Source organism: Cardiocondyla obscurior, linkage group LG09, assembly GCF_019399895.1.
Source record: "Cardiocondyla obscurior isolate alpha-2009 linkage group LG09, Cobs3.1, whole genome shotgun sequence".
In the NCBI taxonomy this organism is placed as follows: Eukaryota; Metazoa; Arthropoda; class Insecta; order Hymenoptera; family Formicidae; genus Cardiocondyla; species Cardiocondyla obscurior.
Window position 1 is genome coordinate 6,314,804 of NC_091872.1, and position 27,974 is coordinate 6,342,777.

Genomic DNA, 27,974 nt, shown 5'->3' on the forward strand with positions numbered 1-27,974 from the left:
CGAATTACGATGTCGAAATACCGAGACGATTACACCTCGGTAAGCACTCCTCGCGGCCCGATAGTATTTCACTCGCTTATTGACCACGATTCTTACAAAATATCCCCGCTTTCTTGTTTACTCGAAACCGATTATGACAATAAAAAACACGTGACATTTTGCGGTAATTTCCTTTCTTTCATAATCGCGATCGCACCAATTATTAGTTATTTCGCGATTAATTCTTTAGCCGAACACAATCCCTCCGTACAGCCTTCGTGAATTCGCTTTCGTTCGTATCGAGGATCTCGCTGGCAGCAGGTGCCCTTTTGCCAAAGAAGTCGGCCGAATCACGTAGGCGGTACATTAGAGCTAATGCGGACTCGCTTTGAAGCTGAATCGATCAAAGCGGGTCAATCCGAATCGGGACTGCGAGTCTCAACGTGAATAAAACAACTGATTTGCGAACGAGATTCGATAACAAAACCCGCAAAGTGTAAAAAATTCATGGCTGCACAGATCTATATTTTAATATTGCACATTTTTACTTGTTTATCGTAAAAACGTTGTACTTGGCTATATAATTTTTTCAACAAGGAATTACGTCGAGAAATATTTATTGAACGAAGCGGAGAAAATTATGGAAAATTAATTTGTTAAAAAAACAAAAATTTTTTTTTTTTTTTGCTGTAACAGAGAAATAAATTGCAGTGTAATGACCGCGGATAGAAATGAGAAAATAGGGCGTTTAAATCGGTATGCAATCATCCGTTAGTGATCTAAAAATAGGTCGACAAGCCGCGGCTAACTTCCTCGTTCATTGTCGCGAATTCGGTTCGTCTAACTGTAGATCTGCCGTGCACTAGCCGTGCACATGCCACATGGTGAGAGGTCGTTGCATCGTTAGGAGCAACCGCAATGTATATGCGCGAACGCAGACTCGCCGCATTCAACCGATGAGCTTCTGCTATTCCTGTAACTTTTCCAATTTGCATATTTCTCCGATAGGAAGACGGATATAATTCGATTAGAATAGAAATAAAATTGCTTAGCTAAAATATAAACAGTAAAGTTAATTAATTCTTTTATTTTATATTCTTGAAATTCGCGAAACGTTTTAATTTTTTTTTTCTTCTAATAAATATACGATAAAAATATTCCCTTGTGTTATCCAGGAGGAGGGAAAATTATTACAGATATTTCCTTAGATTCTTACATTTTACACTCTTGTTGCTGTAATAAATTGTAAATTTATTGTAATTAGGAAAAATTAAAGTTTTCTGTACTGGAATGTAAAGACCGATCGTAATATATAGATAGATAATGAAATGTGAGACTTGTTTAAAATAGGTCCTTCGGGACCGCTAGTGCGAAATCAGTCGAAACAACGTGATTACGTAACGATCGAAGTAGGCAAGCGCAAATTTGGTTATTCGGTCAGCAGCACGCGTCGCGGGCCAATGAGCGCACAGAACGGGCCAGTTTTGCAAGGCGCCACGTGCTCTCGTGTTGACACAGGCAGCTCTACTACAATTTCAAAAGTATTTTTAAACTATATGGCAATCAAATGTGTCCCATTACACATCCTATTGTGCTACCCGTTGCTATACATTTACGGCTCTTGATAAAAATAATAATTAATCGCATTAACAATCATTTACTGCCGAGCGTGAAAGAAAAAGTGAATAAAAAAGGATGTCACTTTCCAATTTTTCCGCGGGAAAAAAATAAAAATAAAATAAAATATTTAATCGCGTTGAAACTTCTCAATTTTATTAACGTGCAGTATCTAAAATCGTACCGGTTTGATTTCATTAAAATATTAAAAATGAATAACTCAGCCGTGATATCATCCATTTTTATGCACTTTGATAAAAATTGTGTCTTCACGTTCGATGTTCTACAATGCAGCTGTTATTCTACAGTCCACGCGGTTCTCGTGGTTCCTCGGGTGAATTCACACAAATTGCTTCTTCTAACGTTCCGTCCAGTGTTCTTCATTCTTCGCGCAGACATCGCGCCGTGTTTCGCACGATGCGCCGACACAGTGCATCGGGTTCAGTGAACTCGACCTGACCCTCGCTATATCGATGCTAATGCGGGACCACGCCAACGCACCATGGGGACCGACCGGTGCCCGTCCCATCGGCCGCTCGTTACCGCAACCGGGCCTCCTAACAGCCCGGAAGGAACGCGCTCGCGAGCAGAAAGTCGCGAACGCTGCCGTCCTCTCGTTCAAACGGGAATAGGCCGTTCATAAATTTAAAATACCGGCTTCGCCGGCTGACCCAAGCCCGACTCATTGCCCCATGCGAGTTTAGTGCATCTCGCATCTTAAAAATTCAGGTTCGTTTAATTGGCTCCCTAATTCTGCGAACAAAATAGTCATCCCACCGCCGCGCGAACTTATACGTTCGAAGAAAATAAAATAGTCTCTCTGTCTTTGGCGCTATCTCGGAGAAAAAAAAAAAAAGAAAAAAACATATCACGTCGCAAACCGTACTCGTCATGCGACGGCGATTGGCTTTCCCAGATATACTCTCTCACGGGACTTTCTCCAGCACGCTATCGCACATTGTTTCGTGACACTCTCGCCGCGAAGCGAGCATTCGCCGCTTACGAAGCGGCGTGTAATTATACAAACGCTCTATCTTTGAGACGCGTAACTTAATACGTCGGCGGGGCCGACGGTCGACGCGCGGCGGCCGCTTAATTTCCTTTGCCGCTCGCGAAAGGCGATTTACCAGAAAATAGCACCGGAGGGCAACCTATTTTCGAAAATGGGACGGGGACGAGATTCGTAACGAAAATCTGGCGCGATTACGGCGCGGCCCCGGTCTCGCCGCGCATCCTTTTGTCCGGTGCATAACTTTGTCCCTGTTCTCTATCATCTAGTCCAGCCACCGCGTCCCCTTCTCGCCCGCCCTGCCGCGCTTTATCTTCGCTGGATGTGGAGCAATATGGTTGGAGGTGACTGACCGACGTCCAGTTGCGTTCACTAACCTCCCTCCTCCCGTTCCTCTACACCCGCGAGCCGCCACGGCTGGTCTCCTCCCATTTTCGCGCTCGCGCTCGTCGCGCAGCACTCCAAGCACGCGAATAAGCGAGCACTCGATGCCCCGAGTGGACTCGATTGCACCGCACCGCCGGTACTTATGAATTTAGAGCGCCCGGCAGATCTGGAGCATAGTCAGGTTTAGCCGTGCACGCGGTCTTTGTTTCGCCCCACCTCGCGAGAGATTTTTTATTTTTTTCCTCCGGCCGTCCGTCTCGCTCTTTGCAATAGCTATCGTAAATCGATCCCTCCAGACGATGGCCCCGCGTTAGTCTATGCGCAACAAACATTGTTTCGACAGATCGACGAATGTAACCAGCGGTTTGGCCCGCTTCAATCGGTTGTTTCGCTTCTCGTTTTTAAATTGGAAAGTAAAATCGATACTTGGAAACGTTGCGAGCGAAGTCTCGCGATCGTCATCGGAGTAAACGTCGGGAGAAGCGAGAAGTCGTCGTTTCCCCGTGATAAAATCTGCGCTTTAATAATCGAACGGGAGACGCGACGACTACCCCTAATAGGCCGCTGCAGGGTGAACGCACGCAGCATTAGCGTGCATGCGTACGGATTGGTGAGACCCGCCGCCCTGACGGTGCTTCGCGCGTGTGCACACGATGGTCGAGGGTCGTGCCGATGACCGATCAAAGAAGAGTTCGCGTTGTGAATACGTGATACGTAACCGTCCAAGGCACGGCCACTGACCGATGCCGATGCGGCTCAGCTCGAGCATTGTCCTCGTCATTTCTCGCCCCAGCGCTGAAACTTCCACATTTTTTTGCAAGCAGTCGCCGAAAACGAGACCGTACCTATTAATAACACCGAAGGCTCGACGTGTAGTAGAAACTTGATAAATCTCATTGACCGAAAATTACAAAATCTCAGTTGGGTCTTACGTTTTAAATCTAAAAGTGACTAAAAACTTGTCTAGACTCCCCGTATTGGTTGTACAATACGATAAAAATCTGTAGATCGAAGTCTCGTATAGAAAGAGAGAAAGAAGGAAGGAAAGAAAAAAAAGGATAAAGGCGAACTGGTAGTTGATGTCCTTTCAGATCCTTGCGCTCGCGAGGTCAACTCGCGTGGAGACGATCGTCGAATTTCAAGGTAGACGACTTTCAAGGACTGATAGATAAAAAATTACGTAAAAAGTAGAATCACGGTCGTCGTTTAATTTAATGCTTGTTGTGACTGGATGGTAGATTAAAGAGCGAGTCGTTACGTTGCTTAAATCGTAATTAACACCGGAGGAATTATATAGGACGAGCTAATTACATTTCTGCGTGTTGTTCCCCGGCGAAAACTTTGCGACGAGAGTTCCTGCAGCTTTTATTTTTTTCTCTTTACAACAGTTTGAAAATTATGTCACGTTGGCGTCAACCTAGTCTCCGTATTGAAAACGAGGAAAGCTCTTCGTTCGCGAAAGATCGCTGGACCACAATGGCCTGACTCCGCGCGTACGGTAAATCGGATATCACACGTTGCACCTATTTCACCTGCAGCCTGCTTGTAACGAGTCGCACGCACGTGCGTACAGCTAGCAACGTGCGAAGCTATAAACGCTGAAGCGTATGACCTGATGCGTCACCGAAGTTCGAACCGATTAACATGAGATGATGAAAGACACGAGTTTCTTCAACATCGAATTTCACGCATACGAAATCTCTTTATCGTCCGACCGGACTTCCGGGTCTTGCTATTGCTTAATAATTATGTAAAAAAATTTTTTCTGCGATGGTGTACCAATTGGTAAATTTAATTCGAGGACAATACTAATAAAAATGAAAAAACAACGACGACTGTTGAAAGAAAAAGTAGAAGACCTTCGGCGGATTGGAAATAAGTCTCTGTCGTGGCTCTCGAGTATAGCAAGACATTTTTTTTTTTTTAATTATACGTTCGTACAATTAAAATAATTATGCAATCAAATTTATCATACGTACGTGAATTTAATTGCACGGCACGATGAGGCTGATCGTTGATTACGCGTTCGGTATGCGTTCGGAAACAATGAAAACCGCGGCAGAAATCGTCAAGGGAATTTCCCATCAAAGAGAAGGCAAAAGGAGCAAGGAGAAAGAGGCAGAAGGAAGAAGAAAAGGTGGCCCGAGAAGGAAGGCGGAGGAGCGAGGCGAGCAAGCGAGCAGGCGTTCTCCGTTCATCGCAAGATTAGCCAACCTGGAAGAGGGCCGATGCCAGTGAACTCGGTTGGCCGGTCACTAACCAGGTAACCCACACTAGCAACGACGTCAATGTGCTATGCAGCAGCAACAGCAACGGTTACGCTACGGGCTTTTTCACCGTTTGTCAGAAGGCCCTCGCCCCGCGGAGTGCATAGCCCTGGTTAGGTGTACCTTGAAGTAATTGCACACGAGATTTCTGCCTAGCCACCTTCCCCCGGTCTCCCTCGTCCTTTTCTCCCGTATTCCCGTACATCCTTCGTCAGGGAATTACCTCGATGCCGAGTCAACGCCGACTCTTCCGGGAATGGCGGCATCCACGCGTTTTATCAATTTATAGTTAATTTTGCGAAGATTGCCGAGATAAGAACGAGCGTTATAAATCTCACAATGTACTTCGTTTTTCTTTTTCTTTCTTTTTTTTTTTAATTTTTTTGTACTATTTGTAATTGTACGTTAAAGTTGAAATTTATTAAATTGAACGAGTTAAATTATTTAAACTGTCTTTTATCGCTTATTCGAGAGAAAGAGAAAAAGATTTGTATTTTGTACGTCAATCGAGTCTATCTGTTAACAAGAAAGATTAGGGAAAGAAATATACTAAAGTGCGGAGTAGTTTCATATCGAAATCACGTTTTACCGAATTATACCGTTAATGGTCAATCCATGTTGTTGGGTCACCAAAAATGGCAGCAGTCGTTTTAGATCAGAATAGATTTAATGAAGTTGCGAATTACAAGTACTTATAAATACGTTTTCCTTTTTTTTTTGCAGAGAATTTTTTCAATATTTAAATTCTATTTCAAGAATAACATTTTAAGGATTTAAAAAAAAAAGAATCGACTTAACGCAAAAAAAAATTTACTTACACATTAATGAGGTCAAAATTCAGATCAGAATTTATTTAAAAGAAATTTTTTTTTAATTTAATGATTCGAAATTCAACCTTGCGAAAATTAAAAAAAAAAAAATACCGGCAGACTTATTTTCTCCTCAAAATTTGATGGGCTTGAAACGTCGCATTATTGAGAACCAGACGATTCGTTTGGTATCCACTCTGTCGCTTTTCTTCCAAGCGATATAACGATAAGAAATCGCAAGGAAGCGTCACGCGGTCGACATGATTCCTCTCGTTTCCGTACGAGAAACCTCGAAGAAACATTGAAGAAGTTCACGGTCAAGCGTCCCTTGAAGCAACGTTACCGCGTGTATAGAGGATATACGCAAGTGTACGCCAGGTAATCGGAAAGAGAAGGCAGCGAGAAGAGCAGAGGAGGAAGAGAAATGCGATGTAAAAGATCGAGGGAGGGAAGAAGCGAGAGGCAAAGAGGAAACCGCGGTGGCGAGCTAGTGGGGCTTGCAGTTTGTTGCCCGATGACCGAGTTCATCGCCTCCTTCTCGTCGCCGGGTGCCCCGAAATCGAGAATCTTCGATGGCCGAGCGAGTCGCGAAACGAGACTCGCTTTTTCATTGAAAGCTGCCGGAAAAGGAAATCGAAAAAAAACGGGCTGCCGTGAAAGCCATATGGCCAAGAATAAGTGACTAGAATAAGTTACTGTACTTCAAGGTGTAGTTACGTATATGATACTGTAAAATGTAATTCTACAATTACGACAATGCGACATTCTCGTGTCTAAATTCTAAAATATCGCTATGTAGAATATATTTTATAAATATATAAATAAATCTATATATAGACTTAGAGAATTGTTTGCAACTTTGCGATCGCGCGCGTAACGGCGGCTGTACGTCTTTCCACTACCACGGAACGTTACATCAACGAAAACAGTGGTCACGCCGAATGACGTAAAAGATCATTCATCTAACAAAACTGCGCAGGTAACTGCCATGTCTATACTACAGTGGCAACGAACTTTCGACAATGTGGGTCACAAAAACAGGCTTCGCGCGCCAAGTACGGCTCGCTACAAGGCGCCCATTTACGACTAGTAGCAGAATTATCGGACTATTTGCCATGTTAAATATTCTCGTAAAATAAACGAAGCTCTGTTTTGATTTAGACTTGAATAAATCAGTTTATGTCCTCTCATTTGCATTTACGACGATCAAAAACTTTTCCCACCTGACGCTGTAGTATAAAAAAAAAGTGAAAAAAAAATAAAATTAAAAGAAAAAGAAAAAAAAAATTGTTTTATTTAATGGGAAACTTTAAACGTGATGCATAGCGCATTCGCCAAGGGTCAACAGCCGAACGCGCGTGTGTCATTCGTCCTCTAACGCGTACGTGGTCGAGACAAAGGGAGATAAGAAAATGGCACGCTGCGGAATTTGATCATTCGTGACGTCGCCGATTGTACCTTCTCACTCGCACAGAAATCGGGTAAAAAAAAAGAGAAATAAAAAATATAAAAAAAAAGAAAAGAAATACAATCGCACGGAAAAGCTAGTGCGACGCCGATAGTGTACCGACGATCCAGGGTCGACGGCCGACACCACAATCGTTATGTCATTCATGCTCTTACGCACGCACGTACCTCTTGCTACGCGAGCGTACGAGCGCGTGGACTTGAGCGTACTTAAGCGTAGAAACGTGGAAGTACTGTTACGCGTTTCATAGCCACGAAAGACGACGAATTTTCTTGGCGACGAGATGTTCGTGAGATCATATCGTCGTCCGCGTCGTGACACGGGTCACATATTTTCAAGACGTAACCGTTCGTGATTTTCGGCCGTGGTCTTTCCAAGATCAGATTTTCCCGCGGACGTTAGACACGGATCTGTTTAGCGAAGACCTAATGGTCCGCGAGTTTACGGGTGGGCGTAGTACATTTTTATATTTATAAAAAAAAAATATCGTAGATCGTATTTATTTTCGGACAGCTTCGCTCGTTCGTACGTGGACGCGCAAGGGTCGCGCGAAGTCGGGCGCGCTCACGAGCGTTTTCGTAGACTATTATCGGAGACTGCCACTTTGTGCTCCGAGCCGGGGCCCTTCGAGAGAGAGTTCAAGGACTCGCAGGAGACGGAGGACGAAGCGAGAACCAAAGGGGAGGAGGGGAGAAAAGAGCACGCGTTTCTGCGTGGACGGCGGAGGATACATGTAAGGGCAGCTGGGAGCGTTACACCTAGGTAGGGCATTGCACCGGTGCGCAAGACGGTGGTGGAAGTCTTTGCCCGGCGCTCACAGTGCAACTGCAAAAGAGTTGCATTCGCATAGCCGCGTGCAGTGACCCGCCCTACCGTTAGGACGGCCCCGAGGATGCGTTCCCCTCTTCTTCTGCTTCTCCTTTCTTCTTGCTCCTCTTGCACTTCTTCTCTTTCTGCCTCTGCCACCACCCTCCCCCTTTCCCTCCCGCACTTTTCGAACGGCCTTTTCCTCTTCTCTTTGCCACGTTCGCATATCCAGCGTTCCTAAGCACCGGGAAGCAAAAGCGCGTTCATCTAACGAGGCCGAAGGGAGAGGGCAAAGAACTAACTCACCTTCTTCCTCCGACTTTGTTCGCGCCGCGTAAAGCTCGCGCTAAATGTAATTGACCTCCGCGGCCTTTCGTGGTGACATCTGAATCGTCCAGTTTTGACCGTTTGTTTAATTGGCATTTGATTTTTGTGATGGATAATAATTGTTAAACAATGTACGAGACCCCCTTGAATGATAGAAGTAAACCGTGCGAAATTTTTCTTTTCTACAATTACAATTTTAACTCTTCGCTTTTTTTTGACTTGCTCTAAATTTACCGTCACGCTGACCTGCTTCGTTTTGTCTTTTAGAAAAATATTAAAAAAAAAAAAAACAAAGAAAAGAAAAAAAAAAGAAAACGAACTTGAAGTTATGCGTCAATGAGGTGACCGAGACATAACTTTGTCAAAGGGTAAAGAAACCGTCGTATTCCGGCAACTTCTGAGAGCTCGCCGGTGGACGTCGCGACGCTCGTGCAATTACGGCACGGCGTCGTTTCGTCAGCGTAGACGCAGGTGCTTGTCCCCGGCGCGGCGCGATGCCGTGAGCCGCGGGGTGAGATGGGGACGAACGGCACGGAGGTCAGTGACCGTTTCGCGAGCTGGTAGGGGTCGGCGCACTCCCAAGATCGGCCGTGTGTGCACGTGTGTGCACGTGCGTGCACATCGGTGCAAGACGCGCCGCGCTGGTGCAGTCGCTGCACTCCCACGTCGCTATGCAGTCCCGTAACATTCGCGGAAGCCGCGCGCTGTCCTCCTCCCTGTTCGCGCCCGCGGCCTCTTCTCCGTCCCCGGAGCGAAGCTTCGCTTCGCGGATAGACCGATTTTGACTTAGCAACCACTCGCGGCGATACACCCGTGACCGACCTTCCCCTACCCCTTCGCCATACCCAATTACACCGCGCTGCCGAGGTGGAGGACCCCGTTTCCTATGCTCGGCGGAATCTCAAGGAACGACTGCTGCATCGGCCGGTTCGCGAAAAGCCGTGCATTCCGACCGGCGGAGGTCATTGAATCTTATCGCGCTGAGCTTTTCGGCCGTACTTGAGACCGCGCTGCCCGCGCCGCGCCGCGCCGCGCCGCAACGCACCGCACTGCACCGCACCGCACCGCACCGCGCCGCGCCGAGCGCGATTGGTTTCGCTTTCCGGCCCACTTGGTGAAGGACCCCGGCGAGAGAGCCGCCATCGACAGTGAATCGAGACGCGACACGGTTCTCTACTCCAATTAAATTTACTGTACATTCAATCGGTAATTTATGGATCGCCTTCTTCATGATCCGCGGCTCACGAAAGGCTTCCTCGCAAAGCCCGCAATAAAACATTCATATTCCAGATCTGCACGGGTATTCATCTTCATTTATCAATTTCACCGTATCGCTACGCGGCATTAAAGAAATGTCGAGTTGTCAAGCAAACGAATGTACTTAAATCTCTATATAATTTTGCAAGAAACGGTCCCTCGCTGTGCTGTTATACAAAAAAAAAAAAAAGCGAAAAAAAAAACGATAGCATCTCCGTATTGTATGTATCAGAAACGTTCTTCTCACTGGTATATACAGTTTCTTCTTCGCTCTGCGTTCGGTGCAACAGATGCACCCGGCGTCCGCGGCGTGCACCGCTGTACCCGCATTTTGCGAAACCGGTTCCCATGCAACGTATTGTCGTCAGGTTCGCACAATGCAGATGCCAGACGACGAGCTGGATCGTCGGGCGAGATCACGGCGGACGAGGCCTCGCGAGATTCGAGAGCGACAAGGCCGGTTATGTAAAGGCCCCATTAATCGTATCTAGATTACTCTCTGGGTCAACGCACTGCGAGGACGTCGCGCGACTCCCTATTCCATTGTCTTCCTTGAGACCACGCCTCGCGAACGGACTTCTCGCCGTTCCAAGATCGATGACCGCGAATCCAGGATCTTAACTACCTTTCCCCTCCCCCCCCCCTCTTCGTTGCTCGTTTACGTTAAATGCATTAACCTTTGGCACGCGAGTCGGGAATCCAATTGGTTGGCTTCATCAGTTGGACGTTATTACCTATCGTACGTAATTTACTGTCGTTCGTTTAATATTTATAGATAAACGGATAAATAGATAGGTGGACAAGTTTTGAAAATATCTTTTATACCCGCGGAATGTATTTCGAATGCCTACAATTACGAAGAGATACGTTTGTAATTTTTCTTTCTTTCAATCGCAACGCACGGTGAGATGTGCGAATAAAAAAGTAAGATCGATTACACCAACTCTTGCGATCAAGTCTTAGAAACTTGACCGTCGTCGTTCTCTTAAACGGGTCCAGTTAGCGACTTAGGAGGCGCGTACAATCGACCACGTTTCTCCTCGCTTTTCACAATGAATTGTGGAAGAAGAAGAAGAAAAAAGAAAAAAAAAAAAAAAAAAAAAAAAAAAAAAAAAAAAAAAAAAGCAGTTTACCGCGACCATCCGTTCGACGGTCTACGGGAGGAAGTGGGACTAAGGTAAAGATACTCGCCGTAATTAACTTGCACCTCGAAGTAGCAACGCGAAGCAGGCCAGCCCGAGCCCAGTGGCACACGTTCTTCGCTCTTTCTCTTTCTACTTTTCTCTTTTTCTTTATCGGCGTCGGCATCTTTAAGCTTCGCGTTACGCGTTATTTCCTCGTAGAAAATGTTTTTTCTCCCTTTAACCGGCACCCTAACAATATCGCAAATGCCACTTTCGATGATAGCTCGAAAAGAAAGATTTAAGGCCGAAGCGGCGACTTGACTGTTCGCTATATTCCAATGTTATCGAATTAACATTTGTAAATTTTCAAACATGTCGAGACGTAAGAGTCAATTGCGCAGACTACACTCGGGTACGTAAAGATTCGCGATATTTAAGAAGCGCAGGATCTAACGGTTCAAAGAGCTAAAGACTTGGCAGGTTGAAACACTCTTTGGTTCCTAGAATACAGCTAGGATAACACGGCACCCTACTTCTTGCGTTCGCATAACCCCGCGCGATCCGATTTATCGCCGGCAATCTATTATGGCTCGGCGATTTTTTCCCCCCCCTCCTTTCCATCGACAATATATAATGACTTAAGGAAATGAGATTTTGAAAATCGAAATCTTCGCGGGCACCGTGATCAGGAGTGATGAACGTAAGATGCTCAATCACGATGCTCTATTTCTCCTTTTGTACCGAATCGACGGGAATTTGTGGCCGGGACAGTGCTTTGCTATAACTTGCTCATCTCGGTTCATCAAAGATCTAACGGTTCGGGTTGCCGAGGCTTTGAAAATCAAAGTCTTCCTAGGACGCACAATCGGAATGGCACATGGTACTGCATTTTCTTTTTTTTTCTCCCCCCCTTTTTTTTCGCTGCTTTTTTTTTTGTTTTCTTTTAACATGAACTGCACGAACGAATCGCGAACGCGTCTCGGACTCGCGCTCATCTCGCATCGCCGTTCGTTGCAACTGTACTCGACGCAGACATCTACATAGCTCGCGTCCTATCGTAATGTGCCGTCCGCTCGTTTCTTCCACTAGGTTCCACCTGGACGCAATGCTGCTTCTTTCGCGGCAGCGACCATTTATAGATACGAGTCGATCGTGTACATGTGCTCGCTCGCGAGCGCAACAAAGTGGTCAAGCGGCCTCCTTGCATTTCTTTGCAGGTCGCGGCACAAGTCGTCCATCGGTCGACCCAGCGCGAGGCGCCAGCAGAGAAATTACTTTTTCCATTTTTCTTTCGAACGAGTGAACGAGCAGCGATCGCGTTCGCGCCGATTTCGTATTGACGCGTTTGCACAGAACGCGCAGAAGAAAAGCAAATTTAGCAACTTATTTTTTATCATATTAAAAAAAAAGAAAAAGGGAAATAATAATAAGTTTTATTTAATCGTATTTGGATTAAAATTGACTAAAATTTCATCAATATTGACAAAACGTAATGTAATGAAGTTAGGAAAAAATTTTAATTAATATTGACATTAACGTTCCATAAAATTAATAATCGGGAATGGATATTACGTGTGCATTTAATGGACGAGGAACTCGATGCCTACGCATTCATTCGACATATCGATGCATCGTTGACACATATCCTGAGTCACTCTGCTTTCCGGGCGTGATATGATCGAAGACACGCGCCGCATTAAAAAGATTACGCCGGCGAAATACAACACGCATGTTAATGCACGCACGGCGAGTGCACACGTGATGCAACGCAGCTGCTTTTTCCACGCCCACCGATCCTTCCGTTTCTTTTCTTTTTCGGGACAACTGACTCCACGGCGTGCTAAGGGGGAACGCATTCGGTTAAATAGGTTTCCTACACTTCCGAGTCCGGTCTACATCTTTTGAATTATTTCGTAAGTCCCTCCTCTTTTTTTTTTTTTTCTTTCTCGTATAATCTACGACATTTCGAACGACAAACGCGCGCTCGTAGCAATCAAATTGCGATCCCGCGAGTCTCGCGATCGTTTTACCCGTTACACAATCTTCGGTACGCGATGTAAAAATTAATGAGCGGCACGTGCAGCGCAGAATCCAGTTCAGTGAAGCATAATGCGGCGCGCGAAGCGTCGAATTAGAAGAGTCGCGTGGTATTCTTGCGAGTTGCACCCGCTGTTAGTGCTGCTGCTGCTGCAAGTCGCTGCTCCAGGTTCAGTGACATCACGCACGCATATGCGTGACGCGCCGTGCGCACCGTTATGCCCATAGCCTGCCCCATAGCGCCCACTGCGGAAGTATCGCCATATTACTCAGCGGTACGACATATACGCGACGATCGGCGCCCATGCTGATGCACCGAGCCTATGTATCTGCGATTACGCTCGCCGTTAACCCGCGAGCGTTTTCGCAATCATCCGCGCGGCGACCAGATCGAAAACCGTTTCTCTATCTTTTTTTTCTTCTTCTTACCCGCGTTAAAATGCGAATCTGTAAGCCTGGTGCAACGATGCGCGCGTACATGCGAATATAACCGAGCATCGTACGCCTTTCTATCGTATCGAATATAACTTTGTATCTCGTTAAATTTATTACGACGCGCGCGTTAATTTTTCGAATGTCATTTATGCCCCGTGTAGAGCAATCTCTACGCCGAAAAGCGCGGCACCGGTCCTTTTCAACGCGCCGTTCAATAACGAAACTGGAAACTGAGAGTCTCCGAAGCACCAAAGCGATGATCAAGTCGGCGACCGGTCGCTCAGTGCCAAGGCCGGTAGACAATGCAGTCTTGGTTGCCGCGAGGAAGCAACCTCTAATTATGCTCCTGCTTGTTACATTTTTATCCGCGCCTCTCTCTCTCTGTCTTTCTCTCCTCCCTATATGCATCGCTGCGCGTTACTATCCCATTATAGCGAGAAGAAAGAATGGCGAGCCGCCCCAGTACAATGCAAACACCGATGATCCCCATTAACATAATTGCTGATATACTCGCTCGGCTCGAGCGTACGCGAGGGCGGTAAGTCATATATAATTCGAGGGCAACAATTAACCAAAGTGAAGCGACGCGAATTCATACGCGCGATGTTATTAATATTTTCTTCAATGTCGAATGTAAAATGAAAATGCATTTACCGCTTCGTTTCTCCCGTGAAAGTTGTCGGCCGTCGCACGTGAATAATTGCCAGCGTAACGTCCCGAACAAATTAATTCAATGCCCCCGTGAACTTTGTTACCAAAAGTAAATTAGCCCGCGATTTTGAATTAACATTGAAAAAAGTTAAGCAAATGGCGCTCTATACCCGAAGACAATGCGCCGCGATAATCTTTATACGTTACGATCCATTAAAATAGACGCTAGGACCATGGTGTATTCGTTGCATATAAATGCGCGTGGCTACAGGTCGCTACCCGATTTCAAGGAAACGCCGTCGTCTGACCTCCGTCGTCGCGGCCATTACATTCGAGGTCTGTCCGAGTTCGTAGTCGTGTAAGAGAGTGTAAAGAAATATTTACCGAACCATCTATGTATATAAATCCCATCCGTTTCACAGAGAGACGAAGCTTTCCCGTGAATAACAAACGTACGATTAATCGAAGAACTCTCTTCCGAATACGTCCGTCTGTCCGTTTTGCAAACGGACTTTTGCAAGAAAAAAAAAAAAAAAATTAAGTAACGAAAAGAGCTACGACGATTCTTAAAACAAGAAAATCGATGGGAAAAAAAAGTATCGTATAACTCTTTCCTTTGCGCCAGAATCAACCCCCTGGGACTTGACTGCTGACCCTACCGAGACACTTCGCAAAACATGGCCTCATAAATATCCATGCTTGTCTTTATTTCATGGACTGTATTTGCTGTATAAATATTAACTTTCACCGGCATGCAAGCGGATAAGAATTTTCAAGTGGAAAACTATATGTTTCGAAGCAGAAGCGATAAATTATCTTTTATAATAATTTGCAGCGGCAACAATATTTAACAGGGAGGGGGAGGAAAAAAAATACATCGGTTTATTTTAATATTTACACGAAATTCTTCCGTTTTCGTTGCATACTCGAAGAGATTCGATAACTAGTTTGATATCGTGTTCGGTTTTATCAGCAGTAATTTAACGCGAGGTAAGAAAACTGATAAACAGTCTGAGAATGCGATCGCGGGACACCGAGTATAATTTATAATGTTAGAATACCCGCGGCTAACTTGATCTCCTATATCAGCCGATTCAGCGGACACGTCGAGCCGTCATCAAATTTTTTTTTTTCTTTTTTTTTGTCCGCGCAAAACAGACACATGATTATGCGCTTCGTTGGCGAATGCGAAATATTCTTGGTGCAGAACTTTTAAATTAAATTATTATTTGCGATTAATGAATAAAATTATTACGGTTAAAGATCGTTCCGAATAATCCTTTGGATTGTAAAACAATGACACAAAGGTCATGGCGCAAATCACGCGGGAATCAATATCTTTCGCGGGAATAAGACGACACATTGCGAAGAAACAAAGCGACATATAGCCGAAAAGAAAAAAAGGAAAAAAAAAAGATAATAATAAGAGAGAGACTCGCGCGGTATACCGACGAGGAAGAAAGAGAGAGAAGAAGAAAAGAGTGGAGGGGAAGAGCGGCGATATAGAGAGGAAAGAACGAGCGAGGGAAGATAGAGAGAGAGAGAGGGAAATAGAAAAAGACGTAAGAAGAAAGACAAGAAGAAAAAGAAGAAACGAGAAAGAGAGAGGGGGCCCAGAGAAAGAGAAGCGATGCGACAATCGCTACATTCGCGGTTAGCTCGAGCGAGAGGGCGCATGGCCTTGGCCGCTGCTGCGGGGTAATTCAGTCAAGGTTTCGGCCGATGAACTTCCTCCACCGGGAGGAAGGAGACTCTGTCGTTTATGGTAGGGAAGAGCCAGGCCAATCGTGCGGCTGCAGGGCCTACCGGGCCGACGTCCGATTGGTTAAGCCCGTCGCGGTATGCCGTGCTGTCGCGGCCACGGCGGGCCCGCAGCGACTTGTCAGTGACCTCCAGCATTGAAAATACGATGAACTCTCTCGGGGGGCCCTGTAAGAGAGCCCACCGAGCGATGTGTTGAGTGTCCTCTACTACATACTAGGTAGCCAGGGCGTAGACATTGTAGATGGTCGAGGCAGCCTGATAGCTTGGCAGCCGAGCGGGCACATCAATCCTTCCCCTCCACCTCAGAGTTACTCAGAGTAAGGGCTGCACGGCCCCAGGTAACCAACACTCGGCAGCGCCGAACAAGAGTCAGACCAACGCGAACCTCCCTCGAGCGAAGACTTACTTTCACTCTCTCTTCAGGCTACTATTCGCTCGCATTCGGTTCTGCCGATCCCGTCGCGTTGCCAGCCTAAGTTTCGCTCTAACGTTCGTAAACGTTTGCACAGCCGCAGATCACGCCGATCGTTTACGCGCATCAATATTCGAAAAGTTTCTCGAGCAGCAGTTCGCACGTGGACGCGAGTATACGCGCGCGCGAATCGACATTGGTGATTTAAGTCAGTGAACGTCCTAGTGACCAGTGAGAGCGATATGAGAACGAGTGGGACGGTATCGTAAACTTTTCGAACAATATGTGAACTTGCAATTGTTTTCTCAGTGTAGTGTTGTGAATAAACGGATGCTAGATCCGTTTGGAAAGAGAGCGTTAGCGGCGGAGACTCTCTCGAACAAACATGATTCTTACTCCGGACAGTAGCGCGCAGGACACGCTGGCCACGTTACCCGCATCCGAGTTACTGATTCCCAGCGTATCGCACGATTCCCGCGCGTCTAACGTGCCGCGCGTACCCGGCCAGGGCATGTCTAGTCCGTATCATGTAATGCAGTTGACGGATCATCGTCTAAGTCCCAATATGCCGACGATGGATTCGACTGTTTCGTCCGCTAAACCCGAGCCCGAACTCAATATAGGTACGCGACACTTTTTCTCTCTTTCTCTCTCTCTCTTTATTTTTCTTTTTTTTTTGTTTTTTTTTCTAATAAAAATAAATTCAGGATAGATAATAAAATTTGATTGATATACAAGCGTAAAACGGGCGGAATCGCGATACCGCGACAGTGGGTGAAAGCAGAAAGTTGTAATGCCGCGCGATGCTGTAACCCGCTACACGCGCGAGAGAGGAGAAAGTGTTCTTCTTTCTCTCCCACCTTTCTCTCGCGCAGCGCGAGAAGAAAGGATGCCGCGAGAGAGGATATCGTTGCGACCTGCATTAACGGAACGTGCTTTTTTTTATTTTTCAGAATTCGACGGGACCACTGTGCTATGCCGGGTTTGCGGTGATAAGGCGTCTGGTTTTCACTATGGAGTTCATTCCTGCGAGGGATGCAAGGTGAGTGCCAATATCGTTTACTTATTACATCGCGATCAGTTTTTCGGCAATCGCGTTTTGAAAATCCGTTTGACTGTTTAACCGAAAATATCGACGGAATATCTGATCTCGTTTGAGCAATCGGAAGTGCCGTACATTTTCGCGTCAAGCAATTTCGATATGTAAATTCGTTTCAGTTTGGTCGACAGAATTAATCTGATTTTATTGCAAACGGCAATTAATTCATAAAAAAAAAAAAAAAAAAAAAAAATTAATATTGAAAAATATTTCACAAATATACTTAGAAAATAAAGTATTATGAAAAAAAAAATTATTTTTAAATAAATAGAACTTAACTAAATTTTCGTCAGGATTATTCGAGATCGACGTGAAATTGTTTAAAGAGTTAACGTTAATTCAACACGTAGCAAAAGATGTGTTATAACTATTTGAAAATATCGAAATCGCGGATGCGCGATGCTGCGCGGCGCGATCAGAGAGTGAATGTGCGTGAATGTAAATAGGTGATGTGAGACCAAGGCTATATAAAAACTATACGAACGGCCAAGCGCGGGTAACCTTGGTCACGCGGAAATCATAAGAGATTTGAGGTGGTCCTTGAAGTTATTTCACGATCCAGCAATTCCTCTCCATCGGCAGAGGATCTCGTGAAGGTCTCCTTCGATTTATGTACTGTCAGGGTCATCACGATCGTCATGTACTTTTTAATGGCTATAAAGCGTCCGATATATCATAGTTAAATACATCAATCACTTTTTAGTGGACTTTAGTCAATGTCGGTTCTGTTTCGTCGCCATTTCTGTTAAAAATTCTCCATTATGGTCGACGAGGGGATAACATTAGGCGGAAAAGATGTGACAAATTTTTTTTTTTAGTACCGTACGGTATTTCCGTTTCAATGACGTTCGGGAAAAAAAGGTCCGAAAGGAGCAGGTAGACGACATGTTAAATTCCTCTCGTTAGACATGTCGAAAGTCCTTTTTTTTTTTTTTTTATTAATGGATATTTCGAGGTAACGCACCATCGAAAATTTGTAAATGAGACTTACAAAGATTAGAGAATTCTGACAATGTCGTGCAGTCTGGCGTTACTTCGCATTTCAATTATCCTCTCGATGTCTGGACGTGATCAAAGAGACGTTAAAGTTTCGTCGTTACAAAAGACTTGCCGAGTTGTCCCGGCCAGATCGGCATCTTTTATTTCATTTGTATGCGTCGAGTCGGCCGGAAGCGGATAGTAGGGTCAACACCGGCTATCAGCGCGTTTTAGGAAGTGAAGGAACGGCGCCACTACCCACCGTGCCGACTCTACCACCTCCATCAACCACGCGATGTGGTGGAGGACGAGGTGGCCTCGCTACCAGGTACCATGTATCGTTCGCGCTCGCAGATCGACGTAGACCACTCGCGCGGCAACTTTCGACCGTCGTCGTTCCTTCCATTCTCCCGTTTCATCTTAGTTACTTTACATTTATTCATCTTTTTTTTTTTTTTCATAAGATGCATTTATGCAATTATTTACAAAATCTAACTTATTTAAATTAAAAAAATCGTCACACGAATTATGCCATGTCTCAGGTAGCACATATTTGTTTCAAAAATATTCCACAAATGTTTTCTCTAAATCGCTTCATTACCGGCTTTTGAAAACGTATCCCATTAATTAAAATATTCACTTAAAAATCATTTAAGGGAAAGTTTCTTTGTGACAAAGAAATATATAACAAAGAAATACGTTTTTCTCTGACAAAAAAAGAAAAAAAAACATTAAACAAACGATTGAAATACTTATCTTTTTTTTTTCTCTAATATTCGTAAAAAAGAAAAATTTAAATAATAGATAATTTGTAACATAATCATGATAAATCAATGTAAAACTTGCATCTTTTAATATTTGTAATTCTAATTTTCGAATATTTATTAAACAATTATATTCATTGTCGTTTCGCAAAATCAATCATTCAAATGCACGGAACGTGAAATTGTAAAATTGTACTAAGAATAATACTCGAATGTTATTTAAATGCATCTTTTTTGAAAGTGTACTGCGGGTACATAAATAATTTAATTTCGGCGGCTTTTCTCACTGAAAATAATCGTACAAAAAGTAACAGAATTTGAATAGACATCTTGCTGCGAAGAAACCAGACGGGATTCCTAAAGAAGGCAAATAAAAGAGAGAGCCGGGCCTACCAAAAAACCAAAATGATGATTGCATCCCCAGGAAAGCGAAAGTAATCGGGGAAGATCTTTCACGATCTATAGCGCAGCAGCAGGTTCTTCTGCTTTCATTGCGTCTATTGTGGTAACGAAAGAAAGAACTATATCGATCGTATAGTGTAACACCTGAAAACACCTGACTAAGGGCTTTTCCGGACTCCTCTCTTTCTCGTTTCTCCTCGCCGTTGCTACGACTGACAACGACTGAAATTCACTGAAGAGACTAATCGCTTGGACAGAGTCATGGCCCCCCGACTGGTTGACTAGGTCAGTAACTTATAGCCGCGGAGCCGTAAGGGGCACTAAGTCGAACGAGTCTCCACCGAGTGACCTAGCCGCTAGCGGTAGAGCGTCTTAAGGTACTGGAAAGAGGGACTTGTGGAAAGGGAAGAGAACGCGGAAGAGTGTTGGATATCTTTAAGACTAGGTCGCTCGGTCACACTACTACACAGTTGCACTATTTCGCTCTACTGTCTCATCAGAGTAGAACGCCACTTTTCGCGCGTCATAGACTGCAATATTGAAATATTAATTTCGCCGGAAGAAAAAAAAAAAAAAGAAAAAAAACATTTGCCGATATAACGCGAGAAGCCGTCGCATAACTGTGGAGTGAGCCCGGGTGCAATAATTTCGCGTGGTTATTTAATAAATTTGGAAACGCTTTCAAAGCTATGACAAAAATAGTATTAAAAAATATAAAAATTTGGAAGAAATAAATTGTCAAAAATTCCAGAAAGCAGTATGAGATAAAAATTACCTACGAGAGCTGTGATAACGAGATATCGAATAATTTATTCTCTTTTTTTAATTTACCGGGGAATAAATATTCTCAATTTATTAAAGGACCATGCGGAGGAATAAAATAGATGCAGTATTTTGAATATTTTAGATCAATTTAGAATTAAATCGATTGCAGTTTGAGAATAGTCGAAATGGCACTATTTATTGCTCTGCTCTTGCCAGCATAACGGTACCATATCGCAGCAAATTAGATTTAAAATAAACATAATTTCTACAGTATTTTCCATTAATTTTAGATGCTCTGGGTGAATTACGAAATTTGGGCGCAGCTCAATTTCCGTGAAATATTTTTAACAATCCGAGTACGAATTAACATTGAACCCGCGGCTTTTTAGCAAGAAAACTTTTTACTTTGAGATCGGCGAGTACGAAATTAAAGTGTTACGCGATAGAAATTGCCGTCGGATTAAATGCCGTAACGAAGAGCCGCGGCTAGGATTAATCTTTCGAAGAGAAGTGTAATAATTATTATTTAAGAAGGGAATAAGATTCTTTGAAAGAGTAAAGCTCCTCTTTAAATTTCCGCGATATAAAACAATCGGTGGAGATGCATGTTGGCGCTTTTTCCGGAGGGTTGAAATCAGGCGACTGGTGCATTAACCCTCCGGTCGTCGACCCTCCGAGCCAGTTACGTCACTCTCCCTCTTCCTCCTCCTCCACCTTCTCCTTCTCCTCCCTCATCTCGCTGCCCTCGCCGCGTATCCCTTCCCGCGGGGAGCCTGCTCCCACTCTCCTCTCCTCTCCTCTCTCGGGTAACCGTCATTTTTGACGTCGTAACGAGTCGCGATCTCATTTTCATTTGATTGCGCGAGTATTTCGGTGCTCGCTCGAGGTTACCGACCCCGGTGCATCTACTTTAGAATCGGGTCAGCCGCTTATTATCGTGGTAGGTGTTCGCTCGACGTGGTATTTGTCCACCGAAGCGGGAGCTCTTCGAGATAACGCTTCCCCGCAGGGCGAAATCGGACCGCCATAATTTTTACACCCGATAAATCCGCGAAACGCAATATTATCGGCGAAAAGCACAATAGATCATTCCTGCCATTCGGGGACGTGCGTCATCCACATTAGCGTGCGAATAATTGTTAAAAAGATTTTGACTTTGTAAGAGTGAATCCTGTTTCATTAATTAAGGACAGTTTGTTAATAGTCAAAAAATAAAAATAATGCTTCTACAAAAAAAAAAAAAAAAATAAAATAAAATAAAATAAAATAAAATAAAAATAAAATAAAGTAAAATAAACAGAAATGCGAGTACCAACAAAGCTTATCGATTAGGTCGATCCACGAATACTGATAAATGACCGAATCGTAATCTCAAAATGGGACGCGCCGCGTCAAGCGTTTTGTTTACGCGCCGACAATTAAGATCATTAACTTGGTAATGTTATAATGAAATCGCATCGCCGGTGCGTCGGCAGCTTGATAGTACAAAAGCGGAGCAGCGTGGTACAAAAGTGCGCGCACGGGAGCAGCCATCTCTGACCTCTGCGATCGACTTTACCGATATCGATGCCCGGGCAACAGAACGGAACGGCAAATTCTTGGGGTCGTAGGAGAGTGCTAGAACGAGCTAACGAACGAGCGAGCGGTTAATGCCCCCAAGCAAAGCGGAGAGTGTCGCGACTGCTGGAGCGGCGCGCACGCGTACCCGCGCGGGTTACGTACGTCACCGTTACTCCGTTTCGCGTCCTCCTCTTTCCCTCTTCGGCATCAAGCCTCCTACTTTTACTATGGTACCTCACGCTCCCACTCCCTTCGCGTGGTAGCAGATACGCTCACCTTCCCCTACCGTCCCTCGGACAGATCGCCATCCCTCTTCTCCTCCACCCTCCCTTACCCTCCCCCTCGTTCGTTGCAGCAGTCGCGCGCTCCGGTCGTTGGCCCCGCGACCACATCGTGTATATATCCTACACTCTCTTCACCTATATACGTGCACGTATATGCAAGCGTACAACGCGTATACAACCCCGTACCATCGTCACCGGCCGATGTCTCTTCTACTCGCTACTAGTGTCGTCGTTGCACTTGCACGTAGAATCAAATTGGAACTTGTACGGCCGGTGGCCGGACGGCTTTTCCACTAAATCGGCAGAATAATCCTTTCTCGCGATTTCTATATAGATATATTCAATCCGAGCAAGCCTATGTCAATCTCTATCAGTCGCGTTAAAGCACGTCGATCTCAGCTTCAATGTCAGCTACTTGAACACTTTTTTTCTTTTCTTTTCTTACGATTCTTTCTAATCCAGCGGTTACAGAGATACAATGATAATAATTTTTTTTACTTAATTAAATCGTACGAAAATAAAATTTTTTTTTCTTTTTCTTATTGCGAAATTGAGAACGAAGAATAACAGAACTTTCTCAGACAGGCGAAAGTTTCGTTTGATTCTCCTCTCCACGCATTTTTCCCCGAAACTTGTTGAATTCAGTGTTAGCTGTTCGAATTGTTAGGCAAAAAAAAAAAGCATCTTTATCGTCGGTATTTAAAATTATACAAGTTCCAAAATTAAATGACACCTGAAATAATTAGCAAAGTTAAAATATTGCTCGCGAGCTTCGCAAATTTTATCGCAAAAAATTTTTGAGAATAAGACGCGTGCGCAAAGGAATATTCGCTACTTGAGGTAGCGCACGAAGGTGGTCGCCCTCTGACCCGTCACGGGCCATGCACGGTTCGAAAGATCGATGCACCGCATTCCCCCACACACCTCCTCCTTCACCCTTCGCTCGTTGAATTCCCGCCGACCGAAAGGTTCAACAGGGGTTGCTGGCTTCGTCCGGGCATCCGTGACGATACTTGTAGCCACGATTTCGCTCTTTGCAATTTTAATAAAATTTCGTAAAATAAAAAAAAAAAGAAAGAAAAAAAAACCCGATCTTAAATTAGAATTAATTCTAACTATCGTGCGTGAATATACAGAAATGCTTCGTTTTTTTTTTTTTTTTTAGAAGCTTTGTAATTAATTTTTGAAACTAATTGTAATATTTTATTTACACGATATTATCGTTGCGAATTATTACGCGGTCTCATTAGCCGTCCTTTTTCTCTCGTTCGACGGGATTTAAGATATCATTCGTCGCCGAAGTCGGTGAAATGATCGAAGGCAGCGACGCTTAACATTGGCAACGCTGACAGTTCATTGACTTGTATCAAACGTTCGCGCCGATTGACAGCCCGGGCGCGGAGGTGCAACGGTACATCGTTCTCTCGATGAGCACCGCACGAAGTTGAGGTAGGCGAGGTCGCGCGTTTGACGTCACAGTGGAGTTACTCGTTGGCGACGAGCATCGCCAACTTTTCGTATGCGTACGTGCGTCGACGCGCAACCGCGGCCGTCGACGCGACAACGACGACGTGACGAACACAGAAATGCATAGAAGCTTCACGAAGGATCCCCCACGCGTTCCGCGTTACGTAATCGTCTCGCGAGGTCGCTGACCGATACACAACGGGAAGTACCTTCGCACTAACCTACCCCTTTCTCAATTTTTACTCGGTTCTAATCTGGCATCATCTTCGCCGTGCCTTGCGATAAAATAGAATCGGAAGTAAAGATAGAAGTTGCGTACGAATGCCTGGAGAATTAGCATATTTGCGTTGATTTGTGAGCGGATACTCACAGATATTAAAGTAGTATCAACGCGAGGGTAGGAACCGAGAGGTGGAGGTAGGGCAGGTCGTTCGGAGAGGGTGGCTCCTCCGGTTGGTAAGCGGGGAGAAGGGGAGGAAGAAACCCGTTAGTAGAGCGTTCGCGAGCCTCTATGGTAGCACTCGTAGTAGATACGACGAAGAGGACATCATCTAAGGTTCACTTCGGTGCGAGAGAGAAAGAGTAACAGAGAGAGAAAGAGAGAGAGAAACTGGGAACTGGAGAAAGAGAGAACCGAAAGAGGGAGACGGCCGAGGAGCGCCAGTCCGCGCAAGGGGGACTCTCACTTTCACGCGGTGAACTGCGGGTGAACGTCCGGGAATTAGGTCACAGTGTCCCCCACCTCGGTACGCCAGAGGCAATGTGCCGAGGCTCTATGTTCTCTGTGCTAGAAAGAGCCAGTCCACAGCCAAGCTCCGATACAAACGGTCGCTTCTTTCCCCTACGAAACTCGCGTTGCACTTTAGATACGTGCGTCCACCGTGAAGCCGAGTATTCGAGAAGGGATTCGACGACGCCGGGTTTGGTGAACGCGGATTACGTGAAGACAGTGACCAGCTGCCAAAGATAGATCTCCCGTTTTCGCAGAGTATACTCTCACTTAGGTAGCGTCATTAGTTTCAAACTGAAGGATACGTAGCAAGTGATATTACGTTCGGCTCGCTCAGACACGCCGTGCAAATTTTTATCTTAGCCCGGAGTGAATTAATGGGGTGCTTGTGCGAATGTGATCTGGCCGCCCCGCGCTCGGGGACCGATTGCTCATCGGGGTCTTCGTCGGACAGCGACGGTCAGATTGACGAGGGTTTTGTTGGTGATTCGCAGGGCTTCTTTCGCCGGAGCATCCAGCAAAAGATTCAGTATCGTCCGTGCACCAAGAATCAACAGTGCAGCATCCTCCGAATCAACAGGAATCGCTGTCAGTATTGTCGTCTTAAAAAGTGCATCGCCGTCGGCATGAGTCGTGATGGTAAGCCTTTTCAATTTTTTACATCGAGTTAACTTTGTTATAGAACGTTATAAATCTTGCGATCAAACTTGGCGAAATTATTTACCGTTGAAATAAATGAAAACGTTATCTTAAAATTATTCCGAATAATTTAAATAAATTTCTTTTCAGCTGAATCATTGAGCAGCATTTTTTAATGTAACGAGATAGCATATTTAAATTTTTTCAAAAATATTATATCGCCAATTTTGTAATTCGCGAGCTTATAATTAAAGATCCCCCGTTCGAAATTCGTCGTCGTATCAATTAGATTAGATAAAGCGCCATAGATCGTTCCTTTCTTCCTCCTTTCGCGCGGCATATTCTTTTTATAACAGTTTCTAAAATTTAATTTGTCGGGTCATTGACCGTTTGCGTAACGTCTTTCCCCGCGACACGACCGAGTGTCGCAACGGGCGAAAGTGGCCAATTCGCCGTTTGAGAAAGCAATCGTGATTATCTTTCAATTACTACGTTATTAATCAGATTTTGCTTTCTTTTCGATGAATAAAACTCCAGTCGCTGTTTGCCAAATAACCGGTAACGCAGCTGCGCGGGATGCTGCACAGCATCTCCCGCCCGGATCATTGACCCAGGTCGACGACATGTCGCTCGGGTGCCAGTATACATATATATATATATATTATATATATATACATCTTGTACATATATACACATCTAGTTTTTTCAACAAAATTAAAACGTACTCTTCCATAAATAAACGCAAAACTTTACATTTTTATCGGATTCTCAAAATTAATTTGTACCGCAGAAATTTTTTTTTTTTTTTATAGCCACGACAATTCGCACATAACTAAAAAAATACAATCGATATATTTATCGGAAGTAAAACAGCGCGCGCGGTATGGAAACATTAACTTGTTTGAAAGATCAGCGTGGAAAAGCGCGTCCGGCAACATCGAGACGATACGCAGGGTCAATAGACGGCCGTTGCTCGTCTGGCAGCGGGTGACTTCGTGCCCGTAGAAAGAGTACCGCTACTCGCCGCTACGTCCTCCGGTGACCCTCCCACCTTCTTTCCACCCTCCTTTCCCAGCAGCGCGCCTCCCTGTTGCCGCGTATCATCGCCGTTCTTCTCGTTCCCCACCTCGGGGAACGATCGTTTGGCTTCTTCGGTCGTGGAACGCCACCGTGTCCCCCACCGACGGCGACGGCGCGCCGTCGCGTGGCGCTACACTCCGTGTGGAGACCTCGCGAACCTTTGCTTCCTAACTACGTTCTCCCTTCCTTTTAATATGCTCCTCTACTCCACCAGCTTCCCTCCCTTCGGCGCCGTCTGAATTCACCTGGGTGGGTAAGCGCATGCTCCCGTCGCCGGGCCACCGTCTGGTCAGAGCTGTACGCGGCTAGTTATAACGCTTCACGCCTTGCCGAGGATAACTCGTAATCGCACATCGTCGCGCCGCACCACTTTCGTCATGACCGTTCTATTCTCGATCGCGGAAACCTTTGCAGACGTGATCGACGAAATACATTTTCGCGCCCCGCGGGGACGGAGATTGTTAGAAACGATCGCGCGTACCTCGACATATTTTAAGCTTTATAAAAAGAAACCGCGCTTTCGAATACGACCCGATCGAGAGAGAATTGCCTTGCCTTTCGCGCCGAGCATTTTCTTATGCGATTCTGAATTGTTACATCATGCTACGTCAGATGCGACCTTCTGCCGAGATGCTCCGTTACTTGATCTCGAGCGAGCAAACTAATCGAATGATACGAAAGTTTATCAATATGAAAATGAACCGAATCACTTTAGCTTTTGAGACCGGCACGTTCCCGGTATTAAGGATCGATAGTCCGCAAATAGATAAGGCTGGCTATCGACAGCTGGTGACAGGGCAGCGAGCAAGGGGTTGCACAAGGTCGTCGAGGGTAAGTTACCCCCGACAAAGGAGGCTCGCATCTGCGCATGGAGAAATATAACTGTCTCTCTCGCTCCTCGCGCCGGGTGCTACAGCTTGACGCGTCGTACATTTGCTCGCTATATCGTGTATATAGGTCGGCGGTACGCCTCGCGCGGCTGTCGCTGAAACCAAGTTCAAGGCCAAAGGCTCGGCAAAGGCCACATTCGCTCGCGATGGTGGGAGTCGTTGATGGTTGAATAAGTGGAGGGGCTGTTGAACGCAACCGCGGAACATCACTCAGTTCAGTCGGCGGTGATGCTGTCTCGTGTTTGCACGCGTACTGCGGTCGCGCTCGTTTTTTAAACTCCGAGCGGCAAATCCCTCCGTCGCAGCACGCATTATCTCGCGCCGTGCGACCGTTTGGAGTGACTCGCGATCCGCGAGTCAGCCAGGAGGATTGTTAGTGGCTTATCAGTCAAGAGCGCGAGTTAAAGTTTAAGAGAATTTCGAGTGGCAGTGGTGCCGATAGAGTCGACCACGTGAAAAGTGCGACAGAACCGAAAATTCATCCGACACCTAACGTGGTGCGTTTCCCTGTACCGTCATGGGAGACGAGTTGCCAATTCTAAAAGGGATCCTCAACGGAGTAGTCAACTATCACAATGCACGTAGGTGTCATTAAAAAAAAAAAAAAAAAAAAAAAAAAAAAAAAGTGCTTTCGATAACGATCGAACGTTTAACGTACTTTCTAATTGAAGATCTGCAAGGAATTGCGCGCGAGGCAAGGAACGCGTTTGCGCGCGCGGCACTTTCATCTCTCCCGCGAGAAAGTCGCGTGCTTTCCCCTCTGACTTTTTTTCACCTTTGGCGCGAAACCATATCTGGTGTGACGATACTCACGCTTTGAATGGTCGATGGTTTTACCGTAATCGAGAGTGGCGTTTCTTTCGACTCTCCCGCGCGGCTGATACGAGCATCACGCGAATACCGACATTCGTTCGCGCGAAGGTCAGCTCGTGATAGCGGTCGGGTCCGTCGCATGATTCACCCATT

The 27,974-nt window shown here is 45.3% G+C and overlaps 1 protein-coding gene across 6 annotated transcripts in view; it reads left to right on the plus strand.

The window, feature by feature from the left end:
- The window catches only part of E75 (ecdysone-induced protein 75), an 81,088-nt gene that overhangs the window by 48,001 nt on the left and 5,113 nt on the right, over window positions 1-27,974 (plus strand). For 4 of the 6 annotated variants that reach the window (XM_070661940.1, XM_070661942.1, XM_070661944.1 and 1 more), the window contains exons 2-3: window positions 17,304-17,392; window positions 24,894-25,038. In XM_070661940.1, coding sequence (XP_070518041.1) covers window positions 17,304-17,392; window positions 24,894-25,038 — 234 coding nt within the window. Of the gene's footprint in view, window positions 1-15,756; window positions 16,974-17,303; window positions 17,393-24,893; window positions 25,039-27,196; window positions 27,590-27,974 lie in introns of those variants that run through there. The other 2 variants (XM_070661939.1, XM_070661943.1) reach the window with 2 other exon arrangements.